Here is a 23,949-nt window from a genome sequence, read left to right as displayed (position 1 = left end):
CGAAGTTCAAGAAGCGATTCCCGAATGAAACTCCAACGAAGGCGGTCATAAGCCTTCTCAAAATTAATTTTAACCGCCATCTAACCCACCTTCCCTTTCTTATACCTTATGGAATGCAACATTTCTTGGACAATAACAATATTATCCGAGATTTGTCTTTTCGGCACAAAACTACATTGAGTAGGCGAAATGAGAGTAGGAAGTAGGGGTTTAAGCCGATTCACAATCACCTTCGTTACCACTTTATAAGTGATATTACACAAACCTATCGGCCTAAAATGATTGGCTTTTTAAGGGACATCCATCTTCGGACACATTAAAATCACTTTACAAACCACTTTACAAACACCGGATACATCTTCCCAATCACTACCATACTTGAACACATAACTTTTCGCAATTTCAGACACATTAAAATCCAATAAATTCAAACATTTTGGGAAATTCGATGGAAAACTCGTAACACGATCATTAGAAAGCGGGTATAGAATTCGAAGCTTACCGGGTACAAATTCCTCCACTGTTAGAATCCAACTGCTGCTATCATTTGAATTGGGAAGAGGTTTGACAAGAAACACAGTTCGAGCGACAAGGAATAGGGTTTCATTGGGTCGAATTATGAATGGAAAAGTGGAAATTGGGATTTTGAGAGGAAGAAAAGGGGATAAACATCTAGGGTTAGGGTTTATAGAAGCTCGCCAATTCTTGCAGATGGAACGAAATCGTAAAATGTCGATTCCGCTAACAAGGCGTTTGGTAATAGCAGAGAGAAATTCAGGTGGTGGGTTCGACCAATCTACGGCTCGTGGAGCTTTTTGGTGAGAAGCCATGGTTTTCTTCTTCTGCTACCGTAGGATTCTTGCCGACTACTGACTTTCTATTTCCCTCCAATTTCATTTTAGCTTAGAGTCAAAAGTTCTTATAAATGAAGGGCAATATTGTAACAACAACAACAAAGAACAAAAAAACAAGAAACTTTCATCAAACTAAAATAATCCTATATGTATGTGAGGAAAAATTGATGGGAATAATCCCATCTTTTCGTTGTCTTTCAAATTGGTCCAGCCTTTTATATCTAATAATCAAATTTAAATTATTAATTAGCTTTTATAAAAAAAAAAAAAAAAACCTTGGATGGTTGGAAAACTTTCAAATGTAGTCATTTACCCTTGAGGTTTGTAAAAAAAAATGCTCCAAATAATTATTTCTGTAAAAAAAAAAATAATTATTATTGTAATTTAATAAAGGAAATATTGTAAAAAATACTTTGCTGTATTATGTTTCAATAATTCCAACTTTGGATTATTCTTGAATAATCCGAACTTTAGGGGCTGTCGATTTTCTTCAATTCCTAATCGGTCAACAAAAGTCAATGACCTATTATATCAGGTCACTAGACACGAGTTTAGTCCTAATTAATTAATTATTGGTCCAAATTTTTTTTAAGAAACCCAAAAATCACAAAACCAACACTCAGCCTCCCCTTAACCCACCCTAACCTCCACCACACTGCCAGCCTACCGCACTTCCTTTCCCCTGGCGTCAACGACACCCTACCATTCCCCCCACGAAACCATCAATGAAACCCCTCCCCAAAGCAAAAAAAATAAAAAAAACCAAATCGTTGCTTCCACCACCCTGAAGCCTTAGCGACTAGGTTTTTCGATGGTGGCGGAAGAGTTTTTGGGTGTGAGGGAGGTCGTTTTATGGGATTTTCGAGTGAATTGGGGGTTTTAATGTGGGAGTTAGGGAGGTGGTTTAAAAGGAGTTTCGAGTGGTGGTGGTGGTTGAGGCACGGTTGACGGTTATGGTTGCTAGCTGAAAAGGAGATTTCGTGGCTGGTGGCCGGATTTCGTGGCCAGCATCAAAGGTTTGGCTAGTTTTTTTTTTTTTAATTTTTTTAAAACCAATACACTTGTGACACATGTCACTTCAAATTTTTTTAAAAAATAATAATAATTAACCCATTCATCAGGTTACCGGTTTTTGGGATTGAAGAAAATCGACAATCTTAAAGTTTGGATTATTCCAGCATAATACAAAGTCAAGATTATCGACACAAAATACAACAAAATTGGGAATATTAAATACAATTTTTTGGATAAATTTAAATCTTTTAAGATAACTTTAACCTATCTTACAAAGTTCACAAAGTCTTATATGCGGCCGGCCACACCGTGTGGCCAGTCACTATAGGGGTTACTTCGCTAGTGTAATGGGGGTTACTTGGTCAATTTTAAAGGGGTTACTTCATCATTGTTATAGAGTTACTCGGTCAGTGTTATAAGGGTTACTCGATCGGTATTATAAGGGTTACTTAATCAATGTTATAGAGGTTACTTTAAGTGGTCACACGGTGTGGCCGGCCGCACACAAGACGAGCTGTATTTAGTTAATGTACACCCGTCTGTTGGGGATTTTGTGTAATACAAATAATGTATCTTTCTTTCTGTTCAAATAATGTGTCAAAGTACTGGTGATAGGAAGCAAGCAATCCTGATAGTCAACTGATTAAAAATCGAGTACAACAAATAAAGTCACAAGTAGTAAGTATAATACAATTAATACTAACAAGATCTAATTTTCCAACACAATTATCTTCGGAATCCTATTAAAGTCACAACTCACAAGTAGTACCAGTATGTACTCGTATAATACAATTAATACTAACACTTTAGTTACTAGTAATTTTTTGAACCACATTAAAGAAACAACATTATGTAAAATAAAAATTCATACAATAAAACTCTTCATCAATTGCAAAAAAAAAGTCCTATAACAATACTATATACTCCGCAAGTAGAAAGCCCTTTGGATACTTCTTAATCAACTTCTTAATCCGAGAATGTTTCAAAAAAAAAAAAAAAAGAAACTTCTTAATCAAAGAACAACGGCAGTTAGTATATTTGTCACTCTTAATTCATTCCTTCCGCAAGATTGCAAGAACATCTCCGGAGGATTATTAGCAGGTGGTACGAACGGCAGTGGTGGTAGTGATGATGCTCAATCAACATTAATAATGTCATTGCAAGAAAAGAATGATAGAGTATAAAACATATTCCTGGGCCTCAACCATTAGTTTAAGTTTTTGGTTGACTTGGTCCTCTAACATGGTATCAAGAGCCAACGTCATGGGTTCGAATCTCATCCACCCCCACTTTCAAGTGGAATATTAAGCGCAGGGTATGAGGAGGGCCCATGTTGCATCCACACTTCTAGCCCAAACGGGCTCTTGTGTGAGGGGGCGTGATAGAGTATAAAACATATTCTTGGGCCTCAACCATTAGATTAAGCTTAGCAGGGGTAGCTTGTTCTTGTTTGGGAGTCGAAGGAGGTAAGTTGAGATCAAAAGGGAGAACACGTTTTTCTTGCATTAATCTATCAATTCGGTGAACTGAACTGATTGAAGCTGAACTGAACTGAAATTAAGTAAATTTGAACAGACCCTAAGCTGTGAGTCTTGAGATGCGTGTGCTGTAAATATTCTCAGTTTAATGGGAGGTCTGAATCGATCAGGGAAAAGGCCTCATTTCATCAACTAATTCCTAAAATATCGGTGTCTTGTTGCTGTGAAGGGTATGAGTGTAATTTCTGGATCATTTATTTTTCTTAATATTTTTTTCCGTTTTCATGTTTTCTTTTTGTGTGTTGCGATAATATTGTAAATATGATTGTTTAATTGATTTTTACTTTGGATTCGTGTTGGAGGTAAGAATAGCGAAAAGTGGATAGTGGTGTAGACTGTAGAGGGAGCACGTTATAAAAAAAATCATAAAGGTAATAACAACAAATTAATAATATATTATTATTATCTTTAGGATTTTTATTTTTTTTTGAAACATATTATCTTTAGGATTTTGTATATAGAGAGTACTAAAGTAGTTTACAAGCTAATAAAATATTCTACAAGATCCTAAAGATAAATATCTTATATATATACACGAAGTATATATATTTTGATAGGATTTAGAAGTTAGAATTATCCAAAAACCCAACATGTAAAGTAAATAAGAAATCCTATGAAAACAAAAAAATCCTAATGTTTATGAAAGTTTATGAGTAGCAGTACAATACAATTAGGACTATAAATTACCAAAAAAAAAATATAAATACGAAGTATATAGGATCTCAACACCATAAATTCTCAACACCGTAAAGACTTAGAATCTGACATTAAACATTATATACATTGAAAAGCTTTGAATGCGATCTCTTCTGTTATTCATAGTTGAGGTTTGTTGAAGATGAGTTCTCAAGAGATGGGTTCTAAGGAAGAGAGATCGATCGGTATGCCCTCTTTCTAGTTTCTACCACTCACTTTTATGATATTTTCTTAGTCTTTTAATGGATTTCTTTTTAACTTTTTCGTGGGGTTTTTTTTTTTTTTTTTTTTTTTTTTTCAATTTTTAGTTTTATCAGAAGGCATCCTTGCCAAAAGAATGACATTGATGAAGAATGTACTTGGAATTTATTTTATTTTTCAGGTATTAATATTAATCCCTCTTAATCTTGAATTTTACTCCAAAAAATTAAATATTATTACTATTATTATTATTATTATTATTATTGTTATTATTATTATTATTATTATTATTATTATTATCAACAACATCGTCACATACCTCCATATTATTGTGAACACTAGTTATTTGTTTTTATTTTACTAGATGTTATTTATCTCTATGTGAACAATGGTCTTCCCTTTTATTTAGGTTGTTTCCTAACATGAATCTCAATGTGGTCTTGCAGATAATCTTTCAACTATGCACAAGTTTTGGTTATTTCATACGATATGGTTATGGTTTTGATGTTTTTTTACCCACTATTCTCACTTTTCTCGCTATTTGGGTTGGAGAATTAGGTTAGTATGCTTATCTCTAATAACATATATAATCTTGATCTTGTGACATGTTTCTATATATGTGCTTTATATCCAATGGTTTATTGTGAATAATTTAATTCATGTTTTGAAGGTCGTAGACAAAGCCGAACAAAGTTCTTGAGAATATACTTGGTATTGTCATATATAGCAATGATCCTTCTTTTTTTAACGAAGAGAGAGAGCGTCTTGGTGGTAAGAGTAATTTCCTTTAGTATTGTAGATAAAAATCGAAAATGTAGGCTCTTAGACTAATTATTTTAATATAATAAATAAGATTATCACACAATTAAAAAGATCTTAGATATATTCTCTAAGAGACATCTAAAGAAAATACGTTAAAGTTTTTATTTGGTCTGAAATCAAATTATTTGATCTCAAAGCTAATAATCCTCTGTTTCTATTGTTGTTAATGAACTCATAAATTTGTTGAAACAATTTTGCATCTTCAGGATTTTGAATATGAGGATGACCCATGTTTGATTTATCTAAGAAGACTTCTCAAAACTTTAAAGATGATACTTGGTATGTATATCTTTCCCTACATACCCTTGTCAATATAATTGTCACTACTTTTACCAAATTTCTATTTATTGATTATCCTTTAATTTATACTTGTTTATTTTAATGATACAGAATTAGCGGTGCCAACTACTGCTACAATGATCACTTTACCTCTGGACATCTTGTCGTCTTTGTCTTCTAGCCGATCTTCTAAAATGAAATCAAGCACTACTAGAAAACAGGCAAATAGCGACGGACTGGTTCCGACGGACACATTTTTCCGTCGGAAAAGTCAAAATTTCCGACGGATTCAACAATTCCGTCGCAAATTCGTCGGAAATTTCCGACGGAGTAAAAATGCGTCGGAAAATATGTGCTTTCCGACGGAAAATTGTGTCGGAAAAGACATTTTCCGACGGATTTGTAGTCCGTCGGAAATTTCCGACGGAAAATTCCGTCGGAATATATTTTTACTTTTTAAAAAAAACCCAAACTCTTCTTACAACCCTAACTCCCTTACATTTCCGCCTCCCCTTACATTTCCGCCTCCTTCCTCTTTCCTCTTCCCTCTCTTCTCTCTCCTCTCCTTATCCTCTCCTCTTTCCTCTTCTCCCTCTGTCGTACCTCCTCCTCTCTCTTCTCACCTCCTCTCATTCTCGATCTTCTCCTCTCTCCTTCTCATTCTCGATCTTCTCTTCTCTCTTCTCCTCTCTCCTCTCTCCTCTCATCCCCTTCTCATATTCATGGAAAATCTCCACCACCACCGGCAACGCTCATCACCATCACCTACAATAGTTTTCACCACCAACACCGACATCAACAACATCACCGACAACAATTTTCAATTATTTTCGCCCTTTTGCTTTCTTCTCATGTTGATAACAATGGTTTTCAAGTCAAATTCGACCATGAAAACTCTAGATCTAGAGTTTTCATGGTCGAATTTGGCCTCTTAAACCCGATTTCGAGGTTGGTCGAATTAAGGTATGTATTTTTTTTTTCAATTTTCTTTCTATAATTATTTTTTTTAATTTTTGTTGGTGTTTCTGGTATTCGACGGCCACGGTGGTGGTGGTTTGCTAAGGTTGGGTGGTTTGGCCGACGGTGGTGGTGGTTGTGGTCGAATTGTTGTGGCAAGTTTAGTAGATCTGCAATATTTTTTATCATTTGTTTTCAATTTTTTTGTTCTTAATTTTATCTTGTTTTTCTTCTATTTTTATTTTTTTTTTCGGGTTTCTGGTTGATAATCTTATTAGGATTTTAATTTTTTTTTTTTTTTTTAATTTTTGGGTTGCGATTTTGTTTATGCGGTGGCAGTGGTGGTTTTAGGTGGATGTTGGGGGTGGTTTGTTAGGTGGGGTGGTAGATCTGGGCTCGATAGTGTGGGTTAGGGTAAGTTGGATAGGGGTTCTGGTGGTTGTGGGTGGAGGAATGGGTTAGGGGGCTTGGTGATACGGGTGGTTGGAGGTGGCTGGTATGCCGTGCCGGTGGTGGCACGGCCTTTTTTTTTTTAAATTCGTAAAAAGATTTTCCGACGGAATTTCAATTCCGTCGGAAATTTCCGACGGATTTTCCGGGTGCTGAAAAACCACTTTCGACGGAAAATTTCGTCGTAAACTCCGTCGGAAAGGTGTTTCCGACGGAATTTCCGTCGGAAGAAGGCAGATTTCCTACGAAAGGTTTTCCGACAACCGTTTCCGACGAATTTCCGTCGGAAACGGGTTTTCCGACGGATTTTGGGGTGGTTCCGACGGAATTCTTCCGTCGGAATTGAGCCTTTTTCTAGTAGTGAAGGAAGCCATCGAAGGCTTTCCACAAATTGAGATTTGGCCGTAGAAGGATCAAACACAATTGTATCCGTAATTAATTCTATTGTTATTATTGTGTGTTGGAAGATAATAGGATTCCAAAGATATTGTGTTGGAAGATTAGCTCTTGTTATTCTACTAGTATTGATTGTAGTAAACCTAGTCAGTGATACATTATTTTGTTAGTATTATTTTAAACATTGCATACGTTTTGTTTAGCGCTTATTAACTAGGAAAATTTGATTTAAATAATCCAACCTTTAACTGATTTAATTTTATTAATCCAACCTTTTAATTATTCTACAATAATCCCAACTTTACATCCTATCCTTTTCTATTAGGCTAAAATGATCAGGTAAGGTTTTTTTTTTTTTTTTTTTTTTTTTTTTTTTCCATATGTAACTAAAAAAAATAAAGGAAAAACTAGATTAAAAAACCCCTTTCTCTCTCCTCCTTCCCCTCCAACCTTCTGCCGCCCTCCCCTTACTCACTTTCTCTTTCTCTCTCATCCCCCTCTTTTCTTCTCCCCCTTCATCTTTTTCAATCCCCAATTTATAATAAACAGAGATCCACCCAGGTTAGATAAAGGGAGACTGGCCGGAAATGTGGAGGTTGACGGTGAGGAATTAGGGAAGGAAGGATGAGTCTTTGCACCGGAATAGAGGCGTTGTTACTTTGATACGAATACGACTGTTCAGGCCTCATACCCAGGTCAAAATGAATGGACACTGATAAAGAAATTGACACAATAACAGTCAGGGAAACTTGCAAATAGTTGCTACAAGTTATATAGCACCTTTCACAAACGATATCCTATAATAGTAGGGAGTAGAAAAAATAAGATGAGATTAACAATACATTCAATGGTTTTTATGAACTTCAACTGTTAAATGTTTAGATGTTCAAGACAATATAGTACCCTTTATTCTTGCTCAAATTTGTTCGTTTATGTTTGATTCTATCTGTTCTGATTTCTGAAAGCTTGGTTTTGACTAGATTTTGTCCAATATTATTGTGTTAAGCTCTCAATCTTGCATGTATATTGACTCTCAATTGGATGAATATTTCCTCTGTTTGACAGCCCAAAATAAGTTGCACATTTCATGATCCTGCCCAAATAAGAGCAATTGTAGAACAATTTTGCAATTACATCAGGGTTACATTACTAATAATTACATAATCTGAAAGTTTCACACATTAACAAGCCGTCATCATTCAGGAATCATCTATGGCGACACTGCGATTGAAAACTTGAAAACAAAATACTGCTGCATAGTTCCGATATACTTCTAATCCGTTGACATATAAAACATTGATAATGATCACGAAATTCTTTTAAGCCATTGCTGATATAGGGATATACTGATAGCTACTGATTCTGGTGCCTGAAAATCAAACAGTAAGGCAAGTGTTAGAGCTTAGGTAGAAAATCTTAAAATGACAGTACTATAGGTGCACGGTTTCAATTTCAACATGTAACATCAGATTCATCTTGAAATTTGAGGAATATAAAGCGTATACCCTAAAGAAAACACACGGTTGACTTTAAGTATGCATCTTGGAAACCGTCTAAGGAAATTCCTGAATTGCTTTGAAGAAGAATGATTACATTGGCCAGTGACTCCAAGGCCCATGTCAGCTGCCCGTTAGTTTGCACTACATGTCCTTGCATTATGTTCCCGTGTTTATCCCATATTTTCTTCAAAACCGTGACCAAATGAGAGCTCACATTAGATCCTTGCCTGTAACACCATTTTGAACAATCTGCAAAAGTATATGTAATACCCCGTATTTTATACGTATTTTTTTATTTAAAGTATGTATTTAATGAAGTATTTAAGTAGTTATAATAATTTTAATTAAAGCATTTTATTAATATATTTTTATAATAGGAAAGTTTATTTAATTATTTTTATTTTAAAAGATGTGGTTTTAATTTAAGAAAGTTTATTTTTAACAAGTTTTATTTGGGAAGGGATTAGGAGAATTAAAAGAGGAAAGTTTAGGGTAAAAAGGGTTAATAGAAAAGGGGTATAAATAACCCACTTATGAGGCAAATCAACTTTGCCCAGAGTAGAGAAAACCCAAGGTAAGTTTCTCCCTTTTTCTCCTTACTTTTCTTTCTTTTTTTTTCTTCCTCTTCCCTTCCCCTTCTCACGGCCGGCCACCACGCCACACACCACACGCGTGGCCGGACCACCACCGCACACCACCACAGCCGCCGGCGCACGACCAGCAGCTGCAGCGGCAGGCGGCAGCAGCCCAGCCTTGCCGCGGTGGCTGCTGCTGCTGTGGTTGCCTCTCGAAAAAAAAAAAAAAATTAATCTTTCTTGTTCCTATTTAATCTATGCTTAGATCTAATTATAAACTTTGAGTTTTGGGATTAAAACTTGATGTTTGAATATTGTAATTATGTTAATTAATTTTCAGATTTGATTTTAATTAAAAAGCCCCAATTTTTGAAACCCTAGGTTCTTGATTTATGAAATTATGAAAGTATATGATGTATTAATGTTTAGACCTTTAATTTAAGTGCTTTAAGACTGATTTTCAGCAAGTTTTAATTATAAAAATAGTGCAGGAATTTTAAGTAGAAACCTAAATTTTATGTTTTTAAAAGGGAATTTAAATTACCCATTAAAGGGGACTTAATTATGGTGTTCTAAATATAATTTCAGCTTATTCTAATTAATTTATGAAGGGTTTTAAAATAGTATATATTGCTGGAAATTTGTTTAGAGTGGACTTTGATACACTATTATAATTTTAATGTGTAGGAGACTTTGAAGTAAGCGATTTTTACTAGTCGTGGCGAATTTAAGATCATATTCAAGGTACGTTCGCGTACTTAGCATATCTTGATGATGTAGAATCATGCTAGGCTTGAATTCAATCAATTATAAGTAGTATCATGCTAAGGTTCATGTATTGAATTGTGAATTATTGGTGTTAGTGATTGAATTGTGAAGCATGAATTATTTGTGATGATCTATGGATTGGAAAATTATATTTTGACTTGATTATATGGACTACATATTTATTTATGGCATGATAGAGAGCATGTTTAATCAAACTAATTGTTTAATTATGTTTGGATTATTGAAAAGAAATTTTATTATGGTTTATATAATTTTTATTGATGCTTTAAGCATAAAGAAGGAGCTATATAAGTGTCTATGTACACAAGGAATAAATTGGATGTTGGTGCCTTTGTGCACTTAAGGTGTTTTTAACACCGAGGGATAGGATTGTTGGCGCTTTATGCGTTTACAGTGTCTATGACACTGAGGTAGAATTAAAAAGGGTTCAACATTAAATATTATGTGGTCACTAAATATTCAAGAATTAAATTGGTATGTTTGAATGGTTGAATTATTATTGATGATTGAATTGTTATGCTTTGAGAGTCATCACCAGGTCTAATAATATGTAAACAACGTAAAGTGAAAGAGATTACGCACCAAAACTCTTGGAACGTATATACCTTGAGTATGAACATATAGGGGGAGTTATGGGGTTTTATATTTAACCATAACTTCTAATGGAGTACAGGACGCTGTATATTCCCTTTTATTATTATTATTATGCGCTGGAATTCCGCCACCAATGTGTGGCATAGGTGATGCTGGCACGGTTAGCTCCCGTGTCAGTGGTCCTCAATTTATTGAGGAAGGTTTAGTTGGAAACCCGTTCGATGCGTAATCAACGCTAAATAAATTATTTAGTGTCCAGTTAAAGAGTCTTGTTGTTTGTTGTGTGTGCTTGTAAACAGGTGCAATGAGGTAAGTATGTGTGATGATAGGAGAATGCATGTTAGTGTGTTTAATTACGCTTATGTACTCAGCTTTGCTGATTGTGTGTTTTGTTTGTGTCTGGCTATGTCTTTATCTTTGCCCTACGATGATCCATTCTAATGGAGAGTAGTGGGGGCAAGTAGAGATTCTCTTTTCAGGTATTGAGGCATGTTCATGATGGGGCATGAGTGAAGAGAGAACTATGCTAGTTTTCATTAGGATGTGATATGTTAAAGTTTTGAATAATATGATTTGTTATTTGTTGGACTAACATCATTATTGGATTTGACGGTTTTGAATAAGGGCCTTGAAGGTTCCAAGTTGTAGTAGTTAATATTTAACTTGGTTTTGTTGATTTCCAACTTTACTTTCGTTTAGTTTGGTTTTTAAATTGTGTTATTCCTTAGTTTGACTTACAAACTTCCGCTGTGTATCTTTGATAATTGCCTTAGCCGTTTTTACGGTGGCGGTAATGTCTTAGATATTCCTAAATCGTGTTTTAAAAAGGGTAAAGCGTATTTTTAAAGGAAAGGAATTTCTAGGGTGTTACAGTATATACAAAAACTTAGAAGATGCATTAAAAGTATAAGTAAAACCATTTTTATTTTCTTTTTTGTCTTATGAAAGGACCAACTTATCTACCTTAGTAAAATTCACCTGAAACTTGTATTAAGATGGGCGACATTACAACTTGCACCAAAGGAGTATTGATTAATTCTACCAGGATAACCACTTTGTAGCTCTTCCCCTTCCCCTTCCCCTTCCTCTTCCTCTTCCTCTTCAAAAAGACTTTCCTCCTCTTCCTCTTCAGAAGAGCTTTCTTCCTCTTACTCTTTAGAAAAACTTTATTCTTCCTCCTCTTCAGATGAGTTGTCTCCCTCTTCCTCTTCTTCTTTGGAAGAGCCTTGTCCATCTTCCTCTTTCTAATTCTCTTCCACTTCCTCTTCGGATTCCAATAAACAACATACAAGATACAATTTCTAGGTTAGAAATACTTGAACCTTTTAATATATTAGATCAATTGATATGACAAGCAAAGTACTAGAATGCTTAGGCTTTATTTTATTTTGAGGGTAGAGTACTATCAAATATCAATCCTTAAAATTTGGTTGTATGTTCCAACAGTGAAAAAGGAAAGCATTTCCTTCTTAGTTTAAGATGCGAAGCAATAATGTTTTTATTAATGACTCTCATAACAATTGCCAGATTAGTACACTAAACACGGTATTTTTATTCATTATGTGACATATATAATATGACATATATAATATTCTTTTTTATTCATTATGTGACTCATTACGGGAAGAATTATCTAAATAATTTTTTATTCATTATATGACATATATAATATTCTTTTTAAAAACAAAAAACAGTTTATAAAAACGCCTATGCGCCACGTAGCCTCTTCCAAATTACTCCACGTCGGATTTGAACCCCAAACCACTTACAACAAAGTTGACTCTCTAGCTATCTAAGCTAATTATCAAACACATTATAATTATGAAAAAGAAATATATATATATATATATATATATATATATATATATATATATATATATATATATATATATATATATATATATATATATATATATATATATATATATATATATATATATAACTTTAAACCGTATGGTTTAATTATTACAAAAAAAAAAACATATATTTATTTCCTACTTCACTCTTTATTCCCTACTTCGTATGCCGCATATTAAAAAGCGTTCCTAAACCTCTTATTATACATATTACTATTTAACCATCTAAGCCAATATCAACTATGTTATAGAAAAAAATACATATAAGTGCAAACCACAATGTTTAATTAAAAAAATAAAAAAACTATATTTAAAGAATAAATCAATTTTGGTTTGACAATGACAATTGCAGTTTTGAAAAGCCTTCTAAAAAATTTATTGATTGTACGTCTACAACAGTAGCAACTCGGGGCAACGCCCATGATCACTCACTAGTTATTTCATAATAATGTGCATGATCATTTTCGGAGGTTATCTGCTCAAAACAGTGATTGATTGGTAATAATCTATATAAATACGGAGTAGTTAATTTTTTTTTTCCCTTTTTTTTTGGTTCTCATGAGGGGTAAAGCCTCAAAAAGGAAACTAAAACAAAAACAACGGGGGAACAAACCATGACATAGCCACACCTACTACATTATTATGTAAAATTCTCCTTAAAGCTAGAGGAGGGACTTGAATCAACTCCGTAGAGTTGTTCTGATTGACTCCATCGTTGGCAAGCCAATTCGCCGCTTTGTTTAGATATGATGCACTTGAACGTGCCACTTCCGTAGTAGTTAATTGTGACACATATTACATTATGTTTTATGATTGTTGAATTATTATTTTTTTTCTTACAACTTTCTTTTAAAAAAATAATAATTGATTCTAATATAAAAAAAAAAAACCTCTCCTACTAGCCTCTTGTCTTTTTACAAACGATTCGTTCGGATTTAGTCAAGTTTGAGCCATGCATGATAATTTGAGTTTCAGGTCAATAAATAATCGGATGGATATCGGTTCAATATTTTAGATTGATTATGGTTGGATTAAGTTCAAATCGTTTTGTTTTTATCGAGTCATGTGGAAATTCATCTAATTAATTGAAAGTTAATCCAATAAATCCCATAAACTCTGCGTTTCGAATCCATTTCTTCCCAACAACAGAAATACTCCGTCATAACTTCAAGAAACCCAAGAAAAGCTTCTTCTTCTTCAATGGCTTCCTTGTTCATTTTCTCTCTCCTCTTCCTCCTCAACTTCTCCACCACTGTAACTTCCGCCACTGAAATCAACTTCACCACCTTCAACATCGCCCCAAACCCATCAACGTCTCTGCCACAATCACCACCGCCTCTTCCATCGCTCTCAGTCGTCGCACGACCACCGCCGGCGCACCATCAAGAAACACCGCAACAACTGCAATTCAACTCGATCATCGACTCAATCGTCGGAGCTGGAGATTTCAGCAACTGGGTTAACCTTTTATCTCAGGCTGACCCCTCCATTTTCCCTCTCACAGCCACCCTCTTCGTCCCAGAAGACGGCGCTTTTCTTGCCGGAAACTCAACATCTCCGGCCACTTCCTTCGACCCTCTTCTCTTTCCATACCACATTGTTCCCCGCCGCTTTACTTTCACCGAGCTCCGGCAGTTCCCAATTGGGGCTCGCCTTCCAACTCTTTTCCCCGGAAAAACCCTACTCATCACCAACGATTCCGCCGGCAATTTCTCCGTCAATGGTGCCCTGCTCACTCATCCCGACCTCTTTCAAAGCTCCGTCGTTTCTGTTCACGGTATTGGTACTGTTCTTGACTATAATACTTTCGGGGATGATTTTCTGGGTCGAAACCCCTCGCCGGAAAATATGATCGGAGAAGTCCAGTCGCCGCCGTTGCCAGAGTTCGAACAGGACAGAAGAGGACCGGTTGTCGGGTCTCCGAAGAGCGTGGCGAGCTCGGCTGCCTGGAACCTGCAGATAGATTGGGCTATGATTCTGGGTATGTTTGGTGTGATACTAGTGCTATAATGGCAAGTTCTGACTACTGTGCTTCCTATTGTGTATTTCCTGCTGCTGGGTTGGATAACACGCTCAATTTTTGTTGCAGAAGCTTATTTCTTAGTTGTTGGATAACATGTAGCTTGTAAATTCTCAGTGTTGTTGACATTGTCTAGGTGTTGTATTTGAGGGTTAATTGTTCATAATCTAGCAGAGTTTCGAGTAATTCCTATTGTGTTCTGTTTGAGGGTTAATTGTTCATAATCTAGCAGAGTTTCGTGTAATTCCTATTGTGTTTGAGGGATAATTGTTCATAATCTAGCAGAGTATTAATTTTTGTAAGTAGATGAAATCAATCTTTAGCATCTCAAAGGCAACTTTATTGTTGCTTGTGCTTGTTTGTTACGAATTTTGAAGTGGAATATATTCCATTTTTTGTAATGGAAAATACATAGTATACATTTTTTGCAAGTAGAGAAGTTGTTTGACTTAATATCATCAATCTGCTTTAGCTTGGGTTGTGACCGATAAACCACCTTGAGCACGCTTTCTAGATTCAATATTAGTTATAATGTAATTCATATTTAAAGCCTCCACAATAGAAGGAATCAACCAACTTACACTGAAGTGCAAAATTTGAAGGTGATGTAGGGTGGAACACACGTAGTTAACCTGAGATTCGCTCAGCAATCCATCCAAATATGTTTTGAACAAGGATTGCCATTTTAGCCATCGACTCCAATGCCAACCCTAAAGCATATTTACCTTCAAATATGTTGCGATGCTTAGCCCAGATTTCCTCTAAGTCGGTAATAAATCTGAACTTACTTCTATCCCTTGGAATTTTGTTTTTGGGATCACACCACTTTGAAGAGCTACATCAAATCAATAATTACAAATGAGTAAAGTATTGCCAGGAAATGGAAATCACTTGTATTAAGTTGGATGATTACCTTAAATTACTTAAGTTAGTAGATTACTAAAATTTACCTTAGTTACTTCAGTACTACTAAGTACAGAACCCTCAACAGTAGTAATTGTCGTGCAATTTTGTTGAAAACTCAAAGGCTTTTAAAATCAAGCAAGCCGAATTAATTAGAAAGACTAAACAAGGGAGATCAACGTTGACATAACCATTTTGCAAGAGTTTGAAGATAGAGACTAGAAATCGAATCTATTGCATAATGTTTTTTGTATGGAAAATATCCTTAGCTTGTTTATCCAATTCATGTCCTAGTGAACTGGAGGCTTCTCTGGTGCCAATTGGTTCAGGACACTTCTCAGTAAAAGAACGTTCTACTGCTTCTATTCCCCTCCTAGAGAACCTGAACAACACATGTCTGTATGTAATGTACATGATTTTGAAGCCCTTCGAATATTAGGTCAATGAACAAACTTGCAAATAACTTGGCATGATGCATGCATATTTTACTATATACGAATTACGAAGTAACAGAGGTAGATTTAGTAGGGGTTCAGCTGAGCCCATACTGGATCCGGCTTCAACTGGAAATCAAAGGTAGGCCACCAGCTGCGTTTATTATTGCTTAATAATACGCTAGTATTAATTTGATGATGCCATCACCAAAAAAAACCATCACGTATGTGGCCTTCAAAAACTTGTTTCATTCTTTTTTTTTTTTTTTTTTTTTTTTTTTTTTTTTTTTTTTGTTGTCTCACTTTCATAATGCTGTTCATCCTTAATTTTTAAACAACTGATATACTTATCTTCATTATTTTCATAAAAAAGTTGATTCTTGAAACTAAATTATTGATATTATGATTTTTAATTTGACGAGTTTAATCAAATATAAAATTGTTAAGTTTGAGGATGCCAACGAGTTTATACTTCAGATATTGGAACATTTAAAACCTTCCAAAAAATCATAAAATCCAACACGTAAAGTAAATAAGATAAAAAAGACTAATTTAATATTACATCTTTGAAAAAAAATTCCTATGTTTATCTTAAAAAATAAAAAATAACCTAATGTTGATCAATGTTTAAAAGTAGTAGTACAATACAATTAGGATTACCAATTACAAGAATATAAAAATATAGCTTCTCAACCCCATAAAATAGACTTAGAATTTGACAGACATAAACATATATACATTGAAAAGCTTTGAATACTCCCTCTTCTGTTATTCAGATATAGTTGAGATTTTTTTGGAGATGAGTTCTCAGGAGATTGGTTCTCAGGAAGAGATGTCGGGCGGTATATCCTATTTTTGTATACAAGGTTCCTTCACCATTAAAGTGACACAGATAATGAAGTTTGTACTCGGATTTTTTTTAATTTTTCAGGTATTAATATGAATCCCTCTTAATCTTGAATTTTACTCCAAAAAATTAGTACCTTCGGTTTGTATTATATGCAACTTTGTCACTCTGGTGTATTATTTGTGAGATATAAAAAATTCCATTTAATATGAACCGTAGGCAATAAATACTGTTATTGTGAACACTAATCTTATTCGAAAAAATAATTTATTTATCCGTGAACTATGGTCTTACATTTAAGTTGTTTCTAACATAAATCTCGATCTGATCTTGCAGATAGCCTTTCAACTATTCACAAGTGTCAAATATTTCATTCGATATGGTTATGGTTGTGATGTGTTTTTACCCACTATTCTCACTTTTCTCGCTATTTGGATTGGAGAATTAGGTTAATATACTTATCTATCTCTAATTTAATTTGAATATATACAATCTTAATCTTGTCACATGTAACATGTTTCTATGCTATATATTCAATGGTCTATTGTGAATAATTTTATTGATTGCATAATTCATGTTTTGAAGGTCGTAGACAAAACCGAACAAAGTTGTTGAGATTATACTTGGTGTTGTCATATTTAGCAATGATCCTTCTTTTTTCAACGAAGAGAGAGAGACTACTTGTGTTGGTAAGAGTAATTTCCTTTTGTATTGTTGATCAATAATCAAACTTGAATATGAGAGTGAGGGATAGCTCAAGTGGTTAGAGCTTCCCTCCCAATTCCAGGAGATCTTAGGATCGATTCTCACTCCCGCCCTTGTGGCTCTCTAAACACCAAAAAATAATCAAACCTGAATATTCTAAGCTAGCTCCTACATTAATTAATCAAGAATAATATAACAGACCTAGTTCACATTATTGTGGACTACTACTATTAGGGTCATTATTTTTTAATTTACCTTAAAAAAAAGGTGATTACTTTAATATAAAAGTAAATGTGTTATCTTGCACAAATTTAATAAAGGTTACTAAATTAGGATCTCTATATATAAACCTCATAGTGCAATAATATTATTGTGAACCACTCTATACAAGAGTTTTTAAAAGAAAATATGTAAAATTTTATTTGGTCTAATAGTCCTCTATTTTTGTTGTTTTTAATGAACTCATAAATTTGTTGAAACTCTATTGAAATTTCAGGATTTTGACTACGGGGATGACTCTTTGAATCAGCGAACAATAGTGATCAAAATTGTTGCGATGATACTAGGTATATATATTTTCCCCTAACCTTGTCAGTTGTCACTAATTCACTATACCATAGACAAGCATATATTTATTGCTTATCCTTACACTCTATTTTTTTTGTTTAATGATACAGAAATAGCGATGCCAATTGTAGCTACAATAGTCACATTGCCTGTGATTCAAGTCTTGTCGTCTTCTAGCCGATCCACTATTACGAGATCTAATTGATTCTAGTGGTATTATTGTGTGTTGGAAGACAATAGGATTCCAAAGATAATATGGGTAAATAGAATTTGTTATATACACTCGGGTTATTTGTTCGTTAAATTTTGCTCATTTAATAAATTGAGTTGTTGGAAGATTAGCTCTTGTTATTCTACAAGTATTATAGTAAGATAATACTGTGATTCCTGTTTACTCTGTATATTTCCTGCTGCTGAGTTGGATAACATGCTTGCAGAAGCTTATTTCTGAGTTTAGCCAAGGTTTTTTTTTTTTCACATGTATCTTGTAAATTCTCAGTGCTGTTGACATTGTCTAGATGTTGTGTTTGAGGGTTAATTGTTCATAATCTAGCAGAGTATTAATTCTTGTAAGTACATGAAATTTAATCTTTTAACATTTCAGAGGCAACTTTGTTGTTTATCTGTGCTGCAAATTTTGAAGTGGAATATATACCTATTTTCAAATTTCATCTTTAGCATCTCAGGGTTAATTGTGTTTGATTAGTTTCTGTGTGTGTTAAAATGTGGTGATAAAAAAGAAGTGATTCAACAGATAATTATTATGGTTTGATAGGCAAACCAAACAAACATTCCTGAGAATTTAATTAGTCCTGATCAATCAGTAGCTGATATATCACACAGTCGAACTATTCGTGTTTATGATATGTTGGAGAACTTGTTTGCAGAGGTGCTGACGTCAGCCTACACTTCACTGCTGCTTGTTTGCATAGTTTAATGTATAGATTTCAATAGGGTATTGGGTTTAAGGGTATGCTGGTTCTGTTTATGTTAAATTGAGGTATGCTAATTGAAATATTTTGCCGAGTGTACTAGTTTAATAGTAGTTTGAATAATTCCAATAGTATCAATGGAAAATATACATTTTTTGTAAGTAGATAAGTTACTTGACTCAATATTTTGAACATAATGCATGCTTACATGATAAACAAACATTAGAGAAGTAACAACACTAACAAGCTCCCCAAAATCAGCTATTTATTTTACATTATTCACAATCAAGGGCACTCTTTAGACAAGTAATTAATCAGTTTTTGGAAGAACAGTAGAAGAGCTAAAAGCCATGGAATTACATGCATGATTTAAATGACCTTCAGCTTTCGAGTAAAGTTATAAAAATTCTTGCCAGCCTGCTGAACATAGAGGTAATAGACAATTGAGAAGCAAAGGATTGTAATTAGCAGTCATTCAAACTAAGTGCTCCCTATAACCAATAAACCATATCAATCCTCAAGTTCATTCATTATTGCTAGAAGCCTTCCTTTGTTCGATCATTAAGACATTTTGTTTTCTTGTCTTTTAATTATGATCTGCCCTTTTGATACACATTAGATCTCTGCTTTATTAGCCTATGTCCTTGTGCATTTTAGAGCCTTACGATCCAAGGAGCCAACCAGTTTATGTTCATTAGCGCATCAGTATATAAGTAGTAATTTTATGAATTATTCAAGAGCTTTTTGGAGATGCTATAAAAAATCAAGGATGAGAACTATACTAATATGGCAAGGGACTCTGAAGCAACTAGAAGGTCAATAGTATGCATATTAATTTCATTTCTGTGTGAAGTTTTCTTACCTTTCTCATTTCTATCTGATGACTCTGTGATAATTTGGTTGCTGGGGTTTATTTTGGATGGTTGATCATTGAAGAACGTACTCTGGCTTAATTTTGCTAGCATTGAGTGATTGCAGGTTAGTTAGTTTGTTCATTTGTTTGTTGTTAATGGAGCCTTGAAGCAATCAATTCAATAATCAGAATTTTCTGTTAGTGTTATCTAGTAATGATAAATAGGTTGCATTGAAGACCTAAAATTTAGTGTTATACTGGTGTGTATTTGTCAGAAAAATTGAAGTAAGAGATTACTTCATTTGTATAATAATATAATTATAAGTTTGGATCAGAGATTATTCAATGGGCAAGGTTTCATCTCTGCATATGTGATTATGTGGGTATAGTATTTTCCTGGTTGCAATTGCACTCAGGCCAAGCTGAAACATTATTGTTCAAGCTCTTGCTTAGCATCGTGAAGGTAACTCGATTCTATAACATGTCTAATTGCTTAGCAACGTGAAGGTAACTCGATTCTATAACATGTCTAATCTAGTCAAAGTAGATGAATAAGGAAAGGGTAAAGATGAGAAGTATATCTGGGACTACCATTCAAATGTCTGTATTGTTTAGTTGAATAAGTTACCTTCTTTTAATCTCTTACATTTAGTTAGATGAAAGTATTTAGAAAGCATTATTGTCGTTCTTAATTTGGTTCACTCTGGCAGAATTTTTGTTTTTAATTTTAATTAGAAATATTTAGACCCATCTGCTATATTCAGTCTTTTATGTAAAGATTCAGCTGTAACAGGCGCAGCGCAGCAAAATGCTACTACCTTAGCCATTTGTTGATTGATTCATTCATTAGTTTTGTTTCAATTGCTGCAACTTTTTAACTCTACTTAATAGGAATTTGGTGAAGAACGCAAATGGTACCCTTAGGCCTTAGCCGTAATTAGGTGCTTCTGTGCGGAAAAGCAGAAGCAAGAGTATGGATGCAATGGTGCTGCCCTTCAAAGGGCTAAACATAATGTATTACCCCTTAATGTATTACCCCCAATCCAAGCATGCCCTGAGTAGTGGTATGGCTTCAAAATTGTTGGCGACTTTGAGAAGTTTTTTTGAACTAGTTATCATAGCAAGCAGTACATTGCTAATTGGTATGGCTTCAAAATTGTTGGTGACACTGAACTAGTTCTGGTATCTATTGATGGTGTATGTGATCATGCAGTTGGATAAATGGCTGGGAGAATTCTTACACTAACATCGAGAACTTGGGATGGTTTTTGATGTATGCAAAAGGGAAAACATGACGCATGTTTTTATTTTTTGATATGCATGCTGAAAACTTGGTTTATCAATTTGCCATGAAAACTTGGTTTATATTTTCTAGCGATACAAATCCATCTCTACTGTAGAGACGGATTTTAATCTCGTCCCTAAATTAGAGACGGAGTTTTACTCTCATCCCTAAATTAGAGACGGATTTTCAGTTTCGTCTCTAATTATTTTAGTGACGAATTATGTAATTTAAGTTTTGATAATAGAAACGGATTGAATTATGTCTCTAGTATTCTGTTTTATATAGACACTTTTTTGTAATGATCGTGCATTTTTTTTTTTTTGGTCTCACTTTCATAAACAAATGGTTTTTGATGTATGCAAAAGGGACAAGTGTTTGGTAACTTGCAATATGTGGGAATGGCCAAAAACTAGTTGCGTTAGTAATATCATATACTCCCTCCGTTACTTTTTACTCGCAACAAACAAGTAGTTTGCGGACTCTTAGGCAAAACATGGTAAGTGTAATTAACAAAAAATAAGGGCATGTGTTTAATATTAATCCAACCAAAAAAAAAGTACAACCACCTATCACCAGCAGCACCACCACCACCACCTAGCAGCAGCACCACAACCACCACCTACCACAACACCACCACCACCTAGCACCATACGACTACCACCACCTATCAGCACCACCCCATCATACTTCACCCACAACCACGCACGATTTCGACCCAGCACCGCCGCCTATTTCGACCTAGCACCAACCCCCGATTTCGGCCAACAACCCCCGATTTTGACCTAGCACCACTCACCTATTTTGCCCACATCCTCCGATTTCGACCCACAACTCACCACCTATTTTGCCCATAACCCCGATTTTGACCCACCACCTATTTCGCCCACCACCGATTTCGACCCACAAAACCCACAACGAAGAAGGCGGCGACAACGAAGAAAAGAAAAGAAAACGGAAGAAAAGAAAGGAAGGCGGCGACAACGAGGGGAGATCGGTGAAGAAAGAGAGTGAAATTCTGGGTATGGTAGTGGTGGTGGTGGTGGTGGTAGTAGTAGTGGTGGTGCTAGGTCGTAGTGGTGGTGGTGGTGAAGAAAGAAAGAAAGGTATGGTAGTAAATTAATGTAAAGTTTAAGTTAATGAGATAAAATCAGTAGTTTAATTAGGGTGTTTAAAAACAAAAGTAAGGGTACTTTTGTAAAATAATACAAAAACACATACTATAAAAGGAAAGAAAAAAAATTGTTGCAAGTAATGAGTAGCGGCTAAATATGGTAATTGTTGCGAGTAAAAAGTAACGGAGGAAGTAGAATGTAAGTATTGTACTCAACTACTCATGAATCCATGCAAAAAAACAATTTGTTTTCTTTTCTTGTGGGTAAATCTTGCCCCAAAAAATTGAAAAATAAAATTACATAAAAAGTTTGCAAATGAAAATTCTTATAAATATATAACATCGTTTCTCAAATTTGTAATTGTTGGATTTCGGGAAAACTTCTTAATTTGGAGTGTGTGTACCATTGATCAATATATATAGAGTTTTAAAAGACTCGAAATCTTAGTACGCTAAGGATACAAAATATATACTACCTCCGTTTCTTATTTCTCGCAACAAAGGGGTATTATTTGTGAGATATAAAATATTCATTTGTTGCAAGAAATAAGAAACGGAGGTTGTACATACAAATATTATCTAATTTGCGACAAATATTATCATAACTATAATATCTATCACACCCTCGCAGTCATAGCGGGAGGAGGTCGTACGCTAAGACTGGATATGAAATCCAAAAATAAGTCTCGTGGTAGGTCTTTTGTGAAATTGTTCGCAAACTGATATATAGAAGGAACATGTATAACCCGAACTTGACCCAAAGCAACATTTTCTCAAACAAAATGAATATCCATCCCCACATGCTTGGTGTGTAGGTGTTGTACCAGGTTGCCAGAAAGATAGATTACTGACATCATCACAATAAACAATAGTAGCCTGTCAAAGAGGACAATGTAATTCAAGTAAAAGATTACGAAGCCAACATGCCTCAGAGACAACATTTGCGACACCTCGATAATCAGCTTTTACACTCAATTTAGATAAAGCATGTTTATGCTTAGATGACCAAGAAACGAAGTTGTCCCCAAAAAAGCAACAATAACCCGCTGTGTATCGACGGGTATCGAGACAACCTCCCTAATCAGCGGCAATGTAAGTAATCAATCAATGAGAAGCAGACGGATATAGTTCATATAGATGTAATCCATGATCAATCGTACCTTGTACATAACGCACAATGTGTTTCAAAGCATCGTAATGAGATTCCTGGGGGTTATGCCTAAAAAGACAATAAATTCTGGCCTAGTGAAAGTGAGATACTGAAGAGAACTTGCTAAATTGCTATACAAAGTAGGATTTTAAAAAGGTGGTCATGCGATTTATTCATTTCCCCCTAATGTAAATTATTTGAAGTTCCAAGAAACCAAAAAATGGCCGCTACTTCTTCCATGGCTTCTATCTTCGTTTTCTCTTTCCACTTCCTCTTTAACTTCTCCACCGTAACTTCCTGATCCATTGAAATAAGTTTCACTACCACCATTACTTCCGCCATTGGTATGAGCACCTCCACATTGACTTCAACTATTGAAATTAATTTCACCGCCTTCAACATCACCCCGACTCCACCACCGTCATCCCCACTTATTGTTAGTAGTCAATCTAGAAAAATCTAGATGTATAATTCAGTGTATGTAGTCTAGAAAAATCTTGAATAAAACAAAAAACTCAGGTGGTGTTGTATCTAGAAATGTCTTGTAATATATCTAAAACGAGTAATGTAGAAATATCTAGATACTTGTAATATTAGACAAATATCGAAAAATTTAGAGATA

General features: G+C 34.6%; 1 protein-coding gene across 1 annotated transcript; it reads right to left on the bottom strand.

The window, feature by feature from the left end:
• Positions 1-290: 290 nt before the first annotated feature.
• Positions 291-830, bottom strand: LOC145597202 (F-box protein SKIP23-like). Its single transcript, XM_081653355.1, has one exon. It carries the CDS (start codon positions 828-830, stop codon positions 291-293), a length of 540 nt encoding a protein of 179 aa, XP_081509481.1.
• Between the last annotated feature and the right edge of the window lie 23,119 nt (positions 831-23,949).

The sequence above is a fragment of the Chenopodium album genome, chromosome 20, assembly GCF_948465745.1.
Source record: "Chenopodium album chromosome 20, dcCheAlbu1.1, whole genome shotgun sequence".
Classification (NCBI taxonomy): domain Eukaryota; kingdom Viridiplantae; phylum Streptophyta; class Magnoliopsida; order Caryophyllales; family Amaranthaceae; genus Chenopodium; species Chenopodium album.
This window is presented reverse-complemented; position numbering and strand designations above follow the sequence as displayed.